The sequence below is a fragment of the Spea bombifrons genome, chromosome 2, assembly GCF_027358695.1.
Source record: "Spea bombifrons isolate aSpeBom1 chromosome 2, aSpeBom1.2.pri, whole genome shotgun sequence".
NCBI classification, from domain to species: domain Eukaryota; kingdom Metazoa; phylum Chordata; class Amphibia; order Anura; family Pelobatidae; genus Spea; species Spea bombifrons.
This window is the reverse complement of record NC_071088.1, coordinates 19,931,319-19,948,720: the sequence shown is the minus strand read 5'-3', so window position 1 is coordinate 19,948,720 and position 17,402 is coordinate 19,931,319. Positions and strand designations below refer to the sequence as shown.

Genomic DNA, 17,402 nt, shown 5'->3' with positions numbered 1-17,402 from the left:
ACCTAAGACAAGTGTGTATTAAAATGTGAGTTCTACAGTTACCTTTGACCACCATATTCTGGTCAGAGATGTTTATTTTAACCAAAGCTGATTCCTCTTTTTATGCCCATCCCTTTTCTTAAGTTTGTTGTATGATAATAAACAGAATTTAGAATGTCTGTGTAAACCAACAGGAAATTTAATGGTGATTATAATTATTTATAAGTATAAATGTGTGGCCAACAGTAACAACAGTAATTGTCTGGACAACAGTAAGTCTCAGATTGATGCATGCGCTCAGCATACCAACAGGCCGTCTGGCACAGCATGTATTGTGGTTGGCTGTGAAGACCATATCTTTAAAGCTGTAATTATGACATCAGTAGGTTGTTGAAACCCTAAATTTATATTCTGTGGTTTTCTGATATCAAAATTGAAAAAAAGGGATGAAAATCAGACAATTACCTCATATGGTTTATAATCTATACATTCATCCAAGTCATTACACACAAGTGTGTGAATCTCATGTCTCTAGGTACATAATGCATAGTTTGTTCTCTTCTTGTATATTCACTCATATACTGTTTTTGTATCTCTACTAGGAGAACTGGATTCAGAAAAAAACACCTAAGACCCAGTGACAACACACAAGTCTAACTCGGCACCTACATAGTGCCAATGGGCCTCAGCCACAACTTTACCTAACCAAGAGGATGGAAAGAAAGCCAGCCTGCACAGAAAGCCCATCCTTGGGCTCTGAAAAAGAACCTCTGACCTGTAGGGCCCGCTCAGAATGCAAAAAGGATGGACAGCTGCTGAGGAACTGCAAGCCATCTTTACGTCTATCTGAGGAGCACAACAAGGTGCATCCAAGCCCTGGGGAGAGAACAGAGCTTGGCCCCTTATCCAACAAATACCTAGCTGTGCAGAGTCCTGAGACACCCTGCAATGGTACCAGAAATGGAGTGGATGAAAGTTCGACCCCAGCACTCACACTCATTCCCTCATGCAGGGCTGAGGTGCAACATTTGCAGACAGAAACAGGGGAGAGAGAAACATGGAGTAAAAAAATAGACTTCCTTCTTTCTGTTATTGGCTATGCAGTTGACCTGGGTAATGTTTGGAGGTTTCCTTATATCTGCTACCAGAATGGAGGAGGTCAGTGTTCTAAAGCTTCATATGTTCTTATTACCTGTATTGCTAAAAATTCCATTAAATCGTTTTTCATTCTATGCTGTAACCAGTAGTCACTGGCGGAGAGGACCATAAACCTTTCAGAATGCTATGTTTTCTTCATATAACCAGCAGACACTTATTTAACCCTAGAGTAGGAGCTGAGATCTATATTGCTCAAGCACAGGTCTGTGTCATGTGCTCCATGTGCAATGCAGAGATCCCATCCCAGTTCACGACGCTGTGCAGCTGCAGCTCCATCTTCGCACAATAAGCGCAAGGGGGCTCGGAGTGTAGGTTTGGACGGCAGCCTAGAGCAGCACCCACTCGTAAAAAATCACTGGGTAACAGGCCTCTAATAATTAACCTGGCTTCTTCTTTGTAATTGCACAAGCTACAACCTGTTGCTCCTGAATCGTAGTCATTCCACAGAGTAAAGTATTACTACATTTCTCTTTGATAAGGACATTTCACCACAGTTTGTCAAAGTGACCATTAAAATACCGTTTGTATTTTCACAGAAAAAAGAATAACTATGATAGCAGCATTTGAAAGAACATGTCAATTCATGCAGCCTGTTTGGGCTGTTTCTATGTGACATGCTTGTCTGTTCTCTAGTGGTTTGGACAGGACATGGCCCAGTGACAGCAGCCCAGAACATGTCTTTCAGACACAATGTACAACACAGTCAGAAGGGGCTTCATTGAAAGCTAATAAAACATATTAAATGGATCTGCTTGTGGGGTAAAATCTTCATATTAGAGAAGCCAAGGGGCAGTTTTCAAACTATCCAGCTAGTGCACTTATGTCACAGAATGGTGACGAGGCCAAAGCTTTGTACCAGTGCCTTTTAATAAAAAATACTTACTTTAGAACTTTTATTCAAATCTTATTTTCGAAAACAATGAATCATACAGTATTCAATGTAAAATAACATTGTTGTAGTGGGAGCAGCATTTGTTAATCTTGCTAGGCATTCTGGCATTTCCCATAGATAATATTGATTTATTTAAGCTAATATGAAAAAATATGGAATCCCATTCAATTGGTGGAAATTGAAAGCTGAAATTAGCAAAACTCTTTATATAATGTGAAAAGCCATTGCTTCACAAATATTTTGGCTGCAACCAAATTGGCTCATATGATTAAATAAGTTGATTGGGGGTTCAGCAAGTTGCATCCCCTATTAACCACTTTGTATGTTTTCAGGAGCCTTTCTTATTCCATACGTGATCATGGCTGTCTTTGGTGGGATACCTCTGTTTTATATGGAGCTGGCTTTGGGTCAGTATCATAGGAATGGCTGCATATCTATATGGAGGAAAATCTGTCCCTTATTTAAAGGTAAGATAAGGTGAAGTTCAAATCTGTGCGCAGAGGAAATGGGAGAAGCACTGTTATGTTATTTACATTAATGTTGGTGTTCTCTACCACCCTTCACCCCTTCGTACTATATCGCCATGCAATTACCTGGAAGCTGGAGCAAGCAACCCACTTGTAGGTTTGCTGTAAGAGATGTCATTTTTCATAAAAAAAAACCTATGACCTTGGTCACAGCAATTCCTGTTCCGTTAGGAACCTTGTAAGGAGATATAAGTATAAGTGTGCACGGACCCCCTGGTTTCCAAGCTACCCCATCTAGACCCCCCTACGCCCCTGTGCTACAATATAAAGTAGGAATGGATGAACAGTGGATTGGGACCACAAATATTGTGGCTACCCACCACTTAGTCATGTCCCATTCGTAATTCTACACATATTGCTAATTATTGATGCAGGTCCTATGAGTAACCTGAAGAAAGGAACCCCCAAACCTATATCAACGCTTATTTCCACACCACTGATGCAGTCGGATGGTAGTTTAGTTTGGACTTTTATAAAAGATGGGTAAAAAAGGCCTACATTTTCTACCAAACAGTTTCTTTTTTGAAGGGTAGTTTAACTTGTGATAGATGCTCACATTGGGATTGGGAAAGGTATTCCCTGGCAAGCAGCTGACCCTCTGGGGTCCATAAACAGAGTGTAGAAGTTGTATAGTACATTATAATGCAAGTATTTTTTTTCTATCCCTCCCCAGGGATTGGTTATACTATATGTGTGATCGCTCTGTATGTAGCATTTTATTACAATACCATCATGGCCTGGGCACTTTACTACCTCATGTTCTCATTCCGGGCTGAGCTGCCTTGGACCAGCTGCTACAACGAGTGGAATACAGACAATTGCACCAATTACTTCCAGAACAGCAGCGTCACCTGGTTCAACAGCTCCATCTCTCCAGCAGAGGAATTTTACACGTAAGTGCATGTAAGTGTGGTAAGGAATAATATGCCCTCAGGGGTGATGATTTGGCAGACAAAGTAGAACAAAACTTGGAAGGAAAATTAGAATTATGTATCAAAACCTCTTTTGAGTTGTGATACAAATTAAATTATTTTTAAATGCACAATTGTGCCATATTTGACCGCTTCATCTCTGGGAAGTATTGTTTGAGCTGCCAATTAATTTCCCCTCTCTGTAGCAAGTTCCAAATGTAATACAATAGACTGGAGAATGTTTACCATTTAAGGGACTAGAGCCTCGACCAGAGTCTTTCAACTACAGATGAACCTCCAATAGTCTGTGGGAGGGAGGCGAATATGGTCTTCTAGCGCTGTGAGCGACATTACTTACTATAATTCCTGCCAGTCACTTGTTTTGTTGTGAAAGGTTAATTGGAGTTTTTGGAAGGCTTTTGGGTTTTCAGATTTCCTTGTGTAGCCCAGGTGGTGGTTTCAATAGCACAAGTAGATCATTCATAAGAATCAAAATGTGGACTGGTGCACCAGGGGTATTGTGTAGAGACCATGAAAACTTGACCAGGTGAGGTGGTCTCTCATACTTGTTACTTAAATATGACAGCAGAAATAAAGTTGCTTTTACAGATCCATCATTTATTCAAATACCCAGTAAAGGTTCTATGAAGATTTAAATACAGGCTCTCCTTGGTATTTTTCAGCCGGCTAGTGCTTCAGATCAACAAGTCCAAAGGTCTACAGGAGCTTGGGGGCATCAGTTGGCAGCTCACACTCTGTTTACTCTTCATTTTCACTGTAGTCTACTTCAGCATATGGAAGGGGGTGAAAACATCTGGAAAGGTAAGGATTAAACGTTATCCAGTGAGGTCACATTATAGGCAGGAAATTACAGTATGCAAGAGACGCTAATCATTTCACCACAATTTGCGAAGCTCCCTTTCTTCCTCTAGTCTAAGCCTTTTCATCCTTTTACCCAAATAAGCTATTATGCGCTCTTCTTCCAATTATTTTTTTCTCCCCATCTACAAATGTCCTATAACCCCCACCACCAAACTCACCTTAGACACGTGGACTACATTGTCTTCTCTGGCACAAATCCATAGAGCACTGCTTACTTGTGTTGGGCTAATTTTGGAGTATGCAGCATTATAACATATTGATGCCTGCTTCCCTACTAGGTTGTGTGGGTTACCGCTACATTTCCATACATTGTCCTCACCCTACTATTAATACGAGGAGCTACACTTCCCGGGGCCTGGAGGGGCGTCTTATTCTACCTGCAGCCAGACTGGAAGAAGTTGCTGACTACAGAGGTAAGAGAATGCTGATGGAGTTACTATCAGAAAACGAGATACTGTTCATACTTTATTATAGACAGCACCAAGGACCTAAATTTGCCCCAAGAACTTTCTTTCATACATGATCTCATTGATCTGATGGTATATTTGTTTAGTAAAAAGAAAACAGAGAAGGTAAGGAAATTAACATCTGCCATGTGGAGCTTGATAATATCCCATAGCTTCATAGTGTTAGTATGTTAAGAAATATTGTTGGGGAAAGGAGACAGGGACACAGAAGGAGTCGACAGATAAGGTAGAGAGACACTGAGAGTGAGAGCGCCTGATGGAGTAAGTGAGGGTAATATACTAAAAAAAGTACCTGAATATATTCCCTATTGTCTATGAACAGCAACAGGACCTTATTGTACCCAAACCTATCTCAGGCAATGACAATGGATCCTGTGCAATTCAACCTAATATTGGTCAGGGTGGGACTAGGAATTTTAGTGCTCTGGCACTTTAAGGCCAGTTGCTGATAAACAACACATGCACAGCAGAAAGATACGCTTTCACACTTGTGCAGCATACATCAGCCAGGCGGTAAGTGTCCTGTGCCATCTGGCACTGTCCCACCGAGTGTTTGCTTGGCTTGCTAGATGGTTTGTCTAACCCTTGGTTGCCATTTAGCTTTTTTCATGGCAGTAACTTCTTTGCTCTCTCTTTGCAGGTCTGGGTCGATGCTGCTGCACAGATATTCTTTTCCCTTGGCCCGGGATTTGGAGTCTTGCTGGCTTTTGCCAGCTATAACAAGTTTCACAACAACTGCTACCAGTTAGTATCATATGTACGTTTTTTTGTTGCTACCGCTGCTGATGACCACCACAGGTGGCAATGGCAAATCCAATTTGCACCTATAGATTTAATAATAGTTAAATCATCAGCACACTGGTACTGAGAGTCTACTGTCTGATTGCATATATGTAACTGTTTCCAACGTGACATATATTCCTGTAACACACAACTCACTGTGCGTGACGGTCTTGTTTCAGGGACGCACTGATAACGAGCACAGTGAACTGCTTGACCAGTTTTATGTCTGGTTTTGTCATCTTTACTGTCCTGGGTTATATGGCTGAAATGAGGAATCTAGATGTGTCCGAAGTTGCCAAAGATACAGGTAATTTATATATGTAATTGATCTGGATTTCTGAAGTCTATTAAACTGCATAATATTTTTATATATATATTGTATATTGTACTGACATCAACACCATTGGGGAGATCTGCTTAGATGTGACAAATGTATCTTTGATAATATTCTCTTAAACCAATGTACCAGGCTAGGAAAAGTTTGCATAAAGTTGGAGGTTTTACCCATGTTACATCTATCCAAGTTGGGTAAAAGGGATAGATGCCTCAGGGTAGGCTTACCTTAACAGCCTATGGAAGCTGCCCCTTGGGCCCCCTCAGCAGCCGCCATAGTCTGCACAGACCTTTCTTCACATTACTTCGCTTGTTTCCTGAATGTCCCCTGTTGTTGAATAAGGGTGACTACATCGGCCATGTTTTCCATTGACACATATAAGGTTCTTTATATAGTGGGGGCCAGCACAGGTAAAGTTCTGCCTTGCAGTGCCTGGGATGGAAGGGAAGGGAACCAATTAGTTAGTTATACATCCTCCATACTCCAGGGCAGCACTATGTCTGGGCTGGTCAGCAATATGTAAAAAATATATGTGTCCTGAAAAACATGGCTGATGTGGTCACCCTATGTTGAATATGATGTCATATCCCAGTGTTCAGCATTAGATGAGGTGAGGTCAGCTAGAAGCTGCACCGACCTCCTCTTGGGTACAGCTGGGGGCAGGGCCGGCCCAAGACATAATGCCGCCTGGGGTGAAGTTGAAAATGACGCCCCTGCCGCCGCCGCCGCCAGGGGTCATTATCTACCCTTCCTCCCTATTATCTACCCTTCCTCTCCCTCCCTCCCTATTATCTACCCTTCCTCTCCCTCCCTCCCTATTATCTACCCTACCCCCCCTTGTACTTCACTTACCTTGCAGCAGTCCTGCGGCGAGTCTCCCTGCTCTGCCACAGTGTGCGCTGCTTTACTGCTGAGCGCCTCTTCAAAAGTGCTGCCTGGAGCCCTGGCTGGGGGAGCTTGCCCTGGACCCCTTCATGTATACACAGCATTGTGTATAGGTTATCATATCTGCCTTGTTTGTAAATATGGGCCGTGTGTTGAGGATTCTAAGTTTTCACAATTTATAATTTTACATTTATTCATTTTACTAGGTGGCATAATATATATTTATAATATGTATAGCCTTATCTGGAATAGTTTGGATTTCAAATTTGTATAAAGATTTCCAGAGACTCAAACATAAAACATCACTAATTCAAGCTCCTTTATACAGAAACATTTGCCCAATGCAGCTCATTCCTTAATAATATCTTGATATACATACCCTTATATAAAAACAATGAAAGAGAAATATGAATCCATGAGTCCATGTCCTAAATATACAATGCGGGATTCATATGTACATTAATGCTTATGATAGCTGAGTGGCCCCCTTGAGAATGTAAGAATCCCCCAAATGCATTTGCCTCTTCACTTTATATTAACTGCCATGTGATATACTGACCGCTGGCTCGGCGAGGGTTCGGACGGGAGGCTTGTAGTGAGACATTACCCTTTCTTGCCACTGATTTGATACTTTAAGAAGTCAAGCAGTAGCATGAAGCAGGGCGGGGTATGGTGCTGCAGCTTCTCCCAAAAGGCAGCTTTTTTATTCCCTACAGGTTGAAGAACACATATTTAAAGTACTTTAACATTTCTTGTTCTTTGAGGAGGCTGCCTGGGACACTTTAATGTTTACCAGTATCCTAGTGGTCTATAGTGAATCAGTCAATATTTTTTCAGGCGCCAGTCTCGCTTCTTCTGCTCCCTTCAAGTTGTAAATGGGAAGGGACAGGCTTCATTACTTGATGTTTCTAGGGGTTGTTGTGTAACATCAGTGCCAATGAGCCTGCTTTAGCTATCCATTGTTCAGGAATTATATTTCAGCATTAGCTACAGGTTGCCAAACCTTGCTTTAGTATGTAAATGGTTAACTAGCTCATACCTCTTCATGAATCAGAGATGTAGAGGTAACTGTCAGCATGTAGCTGTACACGTATATATATTGAATGGACAGCAGATGCGGACGTCCAAACATGCTGCTCCAGGCATTTAAGCTGTTCCGAGCAGCCAGGCGTTAGTAGTGTAAGAACACAAGGGCAATGTAGATATGGAGGTAAAAGCTTCCATCCTATGTGCCTCATGTCTAGAACACGCCAATAAATATCAATGGATATGTATAGATTTCTTTTTAAATGTCTCCCTGTGCAAAAAAAACAAGTGACAGCATAGATTCCCCAACACGGAGGTTAGTGAGGGCTCTGCAGATTTTACTGTCTAAACCCCTGTTCATCAAGCAGTCAGTGAACTGCGAACTATTCCACATATCTGGGGAAACCAAGAAAGGTTTGCTAACACCACGCGCTGATTGACAGTTACTAATGAGGAGCATTACCATCCTCCAACTCTGAAGCTAAATTAATTTCCTGGACAATTGTCTAGAAAAATCCAGCATACTTGTAGAATAGCCACATCTTGATGGTTGTCTATGGGCTTCCTTTTGCATGAGTAGACATTAAACATGATAATCCTGGAATTAGAATAGGTCACATGCATCATCTGTACCGAAATGGAAAAAAAATGGAAATATCCTAATAACTGTCATAATTATATTTTCTCTTCAATCATTTCAACAATTTCAGGCTTCCACATTAGGCACAAAAATTCACACATGGACACCTCGCACCTTGTGGTCAAAGTCAAAAGTCTCAATTTATTTAAATAACCAGATTGTCATGTTGATGGAATTTACATTGTGAATTTCTTCAAATATTTCAGATTAATTGTCTTCAATGAGGGGGTTACTTACGGTGAAGGATAAAGCTGCTGTTAATGGGCTAAAATTGGACTTTCTTTATAATCAGTTTCCTAGAACTGGGTCCTGCCTTCTGAAGGCTTTACATTTGTAGACTGCATTAGCAGAAAATCATCCTTTGTTTATCCTATCAATACAAAATATTTTGTGCAGGGCCCTGGTCTGAAAATTGCCCCAGGGCACCCCAGTTTCTCAAGCAACATGTCCCACACTACCACATTTGCCCCAATCAGCTTGTCTGTGCCATCTGTTCCCCCAAACACCATGTCCGAGCCATCTTTGCCCCCAGGCAGCTTGTCAGTGGCGTCAAGCAGCTTGTCTGTGCAATCTATGTCCCTAGTCTGCCTTTACCATTTCTGCCCCCAAATACTTGTAAAGTCATTGACTAATATACTCACTTATTCATGCATTAATTCAAACTTCCGCACCCCTTTACCTCGCCTGCAAATTTCTCTGGTCCAAGTGCCGGCCGAGCAGCACTGGGGTCGCATTGATGTCTATGCTGCCCAATGGCATGTAGCTTACCGCTGTGGCGTTCACATACTGTGCACGGAAACTCTTTTCCCACCCAGGTTCCTGCTTCCCCTGGGTAAGAAAAGAGTTTGCTCGTACAATGTGCAAGGGCCATAGCGGTAAGCTGCAGGCCCTTGATAGGCGGCCGTCGGTCCACATAGGCATCAACACGGCCCCAGTGCTGACCGGCCGGCCCACCTGTAAATCTCCCCGTTTTTCAGTATGCAATGTTCATATGAATGGCATATAAGCCTTAGTTGACATGTAATCACCAAACTGAGCATCTATGACATCTCTTTAGTATGAACGTATGTACAATATATTACAAATATTTCATGGAAATGATTAACTATGATTTATTTACTCAAACTATAACCTTCTCCTGTTTCTCCTCTTCCAGGTCCCAGCCTTCTATTCATCACCTATGCAGAGGCAATTGCAAACATGCCAGCATCTACTTTCTTTGCAATTATATTCTTCTTGATGTTAATCACTCTTGGGCTCGACAGCACAGTAAGTGAACATTTACCGACAGATAGAAAGGCAGATACATGTATATATGCCTCCTACACGGGGCGTACTTGACACCCGGGGAAGATCCTATATTTGGCACACCCATCGGCACACATTTTTACACACACACTTCCACATTTGCACAGATTTATACACTCATGCCAACAGACATCCACTCACACTCACTAACACACACTTACACATTCATGATCACATTCACATATTCACATCTGTATAATTACTTAGATTTACATTATCTACACATTAGCTATACAAAATTATCCAGGTTACTATTTTAATTATTATTATTATATATTGCCATCTTATTCCGTAGCGCTGTACAATGGGAAGACAGGACATAACAAGTAGTATATAACATAACAATTTGACTTACAGAGACAACAGATGTGGAGGGCTCTGCTCAAACATCTTCCAATCTAATGATTTAAATATTGAATATTTTGAGATATAGGATACTGGGATACTTTATACTAGGATATTGTGGCTAGCAGAGCTCCTTAAGCTTAGCACGTGGAAGAATATAGACATTTAGAGACACACACTATCTACAACATATCCTATAATGTCTTCATGAGCAATATGTTAACACTATATGCTTGTTATCAGAATATATCATCCAACATCTCACTCGCTCTAGAGGTGGACTCCTATGTGAATTATTGTCTAAAAGGTTTTACTACTTAAGAATGCCCACTGGCACTGGATATTCTCACAGCTGTATGTCCAATACAAGGACAGGGCGATATGTAGCTTGGTAAACCCAATATTTCTATGTAACAAGTTTGCAGGTCTGGAGGGGGTCATAACCGCGGTATTGGATGAATTCCCACACGTATGGGGGAAACGTCGGGAGCTTTTCGTCTTCCTCCTGATCTCCGTCTGTTTCCTTGGGGCGCTCTCTACACTGACATTTGTAAGTCAATTTTATTCCAAACTCCCAAAGCATTTATTCACAAATCCGACTTTGCTGTTTTATGATTGTTTATTTTTCAAAAGCTTGTGGATACCAACAGTACATACATACATACATACATACATGACGAGGAAAGGAAATGCATTTATGAGTAATGAAGGATGAAACTATAAGGTGGAAGATCTATGGTGGTGAGACATCCATAGGAACTTTAAAACAGTGTAAGAGACAGCAATGTGGCTTGTTTGGTTTCTAATTGTGTTATTATTCTAGTTTATCTACTGACCTGGAGTTCCCCATTGTAGGTTGTTGTGTAATATTTAGGGGACATTTCCTACCCAAAGCCTCCCCGTGCATATTGCTTTACCACAGAACATTCTAAAGTCGGGCTTTCAGTTAGAGGACCCCCATGATTACTGAAAGAACATAGGAGTCCATATGTTACATTAGCCATACACATTTTATTTCTGCTTGTTGCTTTAATGTTTCAATTATTCTGTGTGAGAACCATATATCAGAAGACATGAAATCACAGGAAACGAGAACAAATGTGAGAGGGAAAAAAGTAAAACTTTAAGCAGAGTAGCTTGTTAGCTACTAAGGGATCTTTAACATTCGGATTTTTCTTAACTGCTTGGGAAAGGCACACGAATAACCCTCTTATTTCCTCTGATGTTATGTGTTTCAAAATAAAAATACAAGATAGCTACGGTAGGCACTGTGTGTTCTGGTAGGTAGAGTTCTATGATTTGTCCATTAGACTTTCAGAAAGTGATGAGTGATCCATCACCCCAGAGAACATGTTTCCGGTCCTCCAGAGTCCCGTGGCAGTGTGCGTTACACCACCTCAGGCGACGATTGGCATTGCACCTAGTGATCTTTGGCTTATGTGCAGAAGCTCGGCCATAGAAACCCATTTCGTGAAGTTCTCGACGCACAGTGCTTGTGCTGATGGTGCTTACATGTGCGTGTGAGTGGGTGCGTGAGTGTGCGTGGTCTAATGCCTATAGCTGAACTGTTGTTACTCCTAGACATTTCTACTTCACAATAATATCACTTACAGTGGACCAGGGCAGAAATTCCACAAACTTATTTGTGGCAAGGATGGCATTATATGACCATCCATGGGAACCTTCTAAACCAGCTGAGCCTGAAACTCTTGAAACCCTTTAACAGCCCATTTTAAAGATTATTTATAACGACTCCCCAAATGTGTTAACCAAATGGCTCTAATACTGGTCCTCATGGAAACCTTGACTTGTCATTATTTCAAGATACACTTGAGTCCCCTGCAGTCAAGCAGGGATATCAACCATAACACATTGGTAGCAAAAGCACCAGTTAGGAGTCTTATATATGGCCAGAGCAGCGTAGAATACAAGGATTAAGCTCCAGATTGCGTGACCCTGAGAACCTGGCCCTTTCACCCTGAGACCCCAAATTGGAGCAAAAATCCTGAGACATGGGGTCAAACCCTGTGAGTTCCCAGGTAAGCCTACGACGTTTAAAGTCACTGAGCTCTTCAGTTCGACCCATTCTACTGCCAATGTCTGTCTACGGAGATGGCTGCCTATGTTCTTGATTTTATACATCAGTTAGCTGTGGGGGTAGCAGAAACACCCCAACACCAAACAAATTATGTTATAAAATAAAATAACTCAAACAGTGCATTACAGCAAGTAAAGTGGATATTGTATGCATGTGTTCACCATCATTAAGTCGTAAATTCAAGATAAATTGTCTGATTTTACAGCTTAAGCTCTTTCATTAGTGAACTTTCTAACTTTCTTTTATTTAATATATGTATATATATTATTTTTAAAAATACCCTTAAGATATTGCTTTGAAGGTTGTCAGAGCTTATAAAAGGTGTTTACTGTGCATACATGCCATAGATTTTGCTGAATACATGTCAGCATTACATTCAGTCAGCCGAAAACAGAATATGAGAATGAGATGGTGATGATGAGAAGCTTTGATCTGCTTATCATCTTGCTCCAAATTGTGTTTGCAGGGGCAACCCCTTTTCTACAATTAAATACAGTTATTGTCATCCTTTAGCGTTAATTCATCAGAGTATTCTTTTGTGTGTGTGTGTGTGAGTCGATATGACTAAGTAATGTGAAAAGACATTTCGCTGCTCTGTGATAAAATAAAAGCGCAACAGTCATAAAAAAAGCAAAATAAATTCATAAAATTACTAACTAGTTTAATGGGAGGTCTTCAACAAGCAGATCAAAGTGACCAAAGAACTTAACATGTCTGATTCCTGATTAAACCAGCTGCTGGGTAAAAAAATAAGGATTATTTGAAAAACATACTTGAAATAAAATATTATGTGTTAAAGGGACACTCCAGCCATCATATGCACTTTAATGCACTTTATAGTTGCGTGGTCCCCTTACCAATGCATGGCAGGATTCTACAGAATCCCCTGTATAAATTTGCCTCTTTTCCTACCACTATTTGCCGCGCAGGAGATATGTTCAACAAAATACATCTCCATGCTTGTGATATACTTACCTCCAGTCAACCTTCAATGCTGACTTGGCAAACGTTATAGGCTGGGATCTGGCCAGACCCCCATGCAAATGTGCGGAAGTTACATAATTTCAATGGGAACAGTTTCCTGCCACTGATTGGCTGGTCCAAATGGCCAATCAGCGGTAAGAATCAATACACTGTGGAGGAAGAGGAGGGCAGCTGAAGGGCTGCAGCTTCTACACATTTTTAAATGTTTTTTCTTTCATTTTTTTATGGAATGGACATTACTCACACAGAACTTTAATATGCATTTTCTTCAGTGGGGCTATCAGGGCAGTGCACTGACCCTTTTAGAGTACAAAGCATTTTGTTGGATAGCTGTGTTCTAGATCAGTCTGTGGTTATTAGATGTTTTGGTTTTGGCTCTAGGGTGGTGCTTACATGGTGAAGCTCTTCGAAGAGTATGCGACAGGCCCTGCTGTCCTGACGGCAGTATTCCTGGAGGCTATAGCTGTGTCGTGGTTCTATGGTAAGTAAAAACATAATATGAGTTCCTTATCATCAAGAGATTTAAAGGTGTCCCCTACACGAAACATTCATTCAAGTTACTTCCAGTCTATTACCGATCGCAGTAACTTTGAATAATGTACCATGGGTCTTCAGCTACCATCACCCAGATAAGGACAGTATGTAAAGTTTGCTATTTACACACAATATTTTTCAAGGAAAGCTCAAATGGTTCACTTAATGGTAAATGGCCTCCAACTCTTAGTAATTTTACAGCAGAAACGTAATAAAATAAATAGAAGAAATCTGAACAAACTTAGCCAAACTGGGTTTATTTTTAGCCCTAGAGATTATCTCATTATCTAATTAACACATGGGAATGTTCAACTCATTGAGTAGAATGGGAGTGCTGCTCATCAAAGGCGGCAGGGGAGAAGTAAAATAAGACAGAAGTCCCATTTTCTAACAATAATACATGACACCAGGGCTGGCAGTTACTGTTAAATAAAGAGTCATCCACTTGTTTATAATCAAAACTGCCTACTATTTTGATGTCGATGTTTTGTAAATGTATTTTCTTGGATTGATCTTAGAAAGGATAAAACATTTTCCAGTCTTCTAAACTGTTGAGTAGTCTGAAACAAAAATGTACACTTCAAGTAAGAAATATAATTTCACTCAAACTTTGTGCTAGCCAAACTACCAGCTAGCAGATGGAGAATACCGTAACAATAAAATTCCCACCTGTTCCCTGTTGCAAATCTGCCTTTAACTTTGTATAACCTTTTGAAGGTGTCAACCAGTTCTGCCGAGATGTGAAGGAGATGCTGGGTTTCTCTCCAGGCTGGTTCTGGAAGATATGCTGGGTGGCAATCTGTCCCATGTTTCTCCTGGTGAGTTTTTCCTATTCCGGTATAGTCAGCACTCTCAAAGTCCTCTCAAAGGCCAGTTTCACATAAGTGTCTGATGTCACAAAATGCCCATATCAAAAAAATGGAGAGAAGGTAATTTGCTCTGACATCATGAGTGTCAGTAGGTATATATCATGTAACCTTCGGTGACCTCACAACATGCGTGACTTTAAGGAAATGGTGTGCTATGCTTCAGTTCCTCAACACATTTTCACAAAATAAATGTTTTTCTAAGAAAATGTGAGCGTCCCACTCCAGAACACTGGCTTTTTCCATGAGATAACCCAGACTGGAAACTGAAAGCTAGGAAAGAGGTTACATTTATAATTATTGGCATAGACTGATATTTCTACCTTGGTTCATTGGGTCACAAAATAATACAATCATATGTGTTTACACACCGTGTTATAAGAACGTCCTCACCATTCTGTGTTAGCTGTTCTACACACAAACAACAGTATTCAACAGAAAGATCAAACAGACCATTAATAACATTTATTAAAGCTTTTACTACATCAGTGTTTACTCATTCTGGCGTCTGGCACCTGAATATTGGACGTCACGTTCCAGAATTAGCCCTGGCGTTTCTCCTTTAACGTCTCCTCTCGGATGAGGCTTGAGTATCACTGTTGGGAAATCATGGTGATGCGGAAGGCCACTCTGGTCATGGAGATGTATTTAAGCAGAAATCTGTAGATTTAGGTGGCTGTAGGTGGTTAGCTCTTCGGCAGAACGTCAGCCGACGCAAAACGTTCTAATGTTCTAAGCCACCCTACTTCAAGTGAAATTCTGCAGGGACTCGTGTTCAGTGTCTTCTATTATATTATTTATATATATATTATTTATTTTTATATAAATATCCATGCTTTGCAGATGTTGCTATGATAGAGCATGAGTGACTGATGGTCTTGTATATATTAGTTACTATGTATCCTGGTAGTAAAAATATGTTTACAGACAGAAACAAAGCATGAGTCAGTGGGTTAAATGTTCCTTCTATTATTAAACCCTACAAATTCAGCCAGGAATAACAGCAGTAGAGAGGGCTTTCAAAAAACATAGTTAACTTGGCTACAACTGAACTAATGATATGTCTGGAAGTCCACGATAATGTTAGATTTTCATATATGTAGCATTTATATCATGTATTACATTAGACGTAGACTGTGGGGAGAGCTACGTATAAAAAGTAGTTTCAGCCCAAACTTTTAATCGGTCTAATCCGCAGAGTGACCCCTTGAATGGTTCATTTGCAGCAGATTGACTTTGTATACTTGATCTTCATGAATAAAACAAACCATAGCTTTGCTAAACTTTAACAAACCCTTAAGGGGAGCAAGATAAAACAGAAAGAGTGTACTGCATTTCATTCATATGTTTCCACCTTTTCCCCCTCCAGTTCATCATTTGCAGCTTCATGTCCAGTCCTCCTGATCTTCGCTTGTTTAACTACAGCTACCCCAAATGGAGCGTTGTGCTGGGCTACTGCATTGGGACATCGTCTTTTATCTGTGTGCCAGTTTATATGGTATATAAGTTGGCTAGCACCCCTGGCTCATTAAAAGAAGTAAGTGAGTCTACAATGTCCCGTTAGCTATTATATACTTAATCTACACTGCTGTGATCACATATAAGGCTGACAGTTGGTGCTTTTGCTACCAGTATGTTATGGTTGATATCCTTGTTTCAATTGAGTATATTTTTAAATGATTAGAAGTTGGAAGGCTTCCTTGTGGATCGGTATTAAAGCCATTTGCCGAGTTACTATATAGCATCTTCACAATGAGCTATCAAAGGGTTAATTTTTCAAGAGTCTCAGGATCAAGTCATTTTGAAAGATCTCATGTATAATTATGCGCCGAAGGAGACTTGCATGATATCCTCACCTTAACTACTCAGAAAGTCTGAATTAAATAAAAAAGCATACCTGGAGAGGGTAATCTTCCATATAAATTACATTTTTTCCTGTTTCTAAACTATAAAGTTTGGGGAAACTCATTTTTTTTAATTCTTGCATGGAGACCTTTAGTTTTCATAGGTGTTCTACAAGTAGCAACGTTTAAGGAAGTAGTAATTTATAACTTTTATTATTTTTTTGCAGCGTTTTCTAAAAAGCATTACTCCGGAGACGGACACAGAAATACCCATGGGGGGTATCCACATGAATGCCGTGTAACCTGGAAGCAAAACCTGATCCTTACCGATTTGCAGACTTTACTCACCCAGTTCTGTGCCTGAGAAGACTCTCTGAAACCTCAAAACTCTATAGTTCCTCCACAACATAGGTGCAGAAGACCCAATCAGCAAATCAGCCCAGAAATTACAGATCAGGTTACTTCCCATACTGGACTTTGAAGAAGACACTCTTGCCACATATTCTAGGGGCCCAACTCCGAGTTCCAGTTGAGCCAAAATAAAGGTGATTTGCATGTATGTGTGTCAAAAATAATGAAAACTGTTAACTTTTAATTCTGTGGCGAGAAGACCTTTGGAGAAAGAGAATTATGTACACGTCTCGCCATCTCTAGTGGATCAGGAAACCTTTTGATAGAAATGCAGAGTTCTGTTCCACAAACCTCCTATGTAAGTGTTAATGCTTGGAATTATTATGCGCTATCAAACCCTATGCTCAAGGACTTAATCCTTGATGTAAATTGTCTGGTAATTGTGGATATACAAAGGGATGAACAATAATGAAAGGGACAGAGTTATATTAACCAAAAGTATTGCCTACAGATTCAGGGGAAAATATGTGAGTTTGTGTAGAGATACTGGTTGGTTTTATATGTAATTTAGCGGAACTGCATCATCTC

General features: G+C 40.5%; 1 protein-coding gene across 1 annotated transcript in view; it reads left to right on the top strand.

Annotated features, from left to right (window-relative positions):
• SLC6A4 (solute carrier family 6 member 4) overlaps positions 1-17,402 on the top strand; it is a 33,844-nt gene extending 16,442 nt beyond the window's left edge. The window contains exons 2-14 of the mRNA XM_053457035.1: positions 582-1,137; positions 2,362-2,496; positions 3,230-3,449; positions 4,151-4,289; positions 4,628-4,762; positions 5,457-5,560; positions 5,779-5,906; positions 9,641-9,753; positions 10,556-10,687; positions 13,601-13,700; positions 14,471-14,571; positions 15,989-16,156; positions 16,691-17,402. Of these exons, the coding sequence (XP_053313010.1) occupies positions 693-1,137; positions 2,362-2,496; positions 3,230-3,449; positions 4,151-4,289; positions 4,628-4,762; positions 5,457-5,560; positions 5,779-5,906; positions 9,641-9,753; positions 10,556-10,687; positions 13,601-13,700; positions 14,471-14,571; positions 15,989-16,156; positions 16,691-16,765 (1,995 nt within the window). The 5' untranslated portion in view covers positions 582-692 and the 3' untranslated portion in view covers positions 16,766-17,402. The remainder of the gene's footprint in view (positions 1-581; positions 1,138-2,361; positions 2,497-3,229; positions 3,450-4,150; positions 4,290-4,627; positions 4,763-5,456; positions 5,561-5,778; positions 5,907-9,640; positions 9,754-10,555; positions 10,688-13,600; positions 13,701-14,470; positions 14,572-15,988; positions 16,157-16,690) is intronic.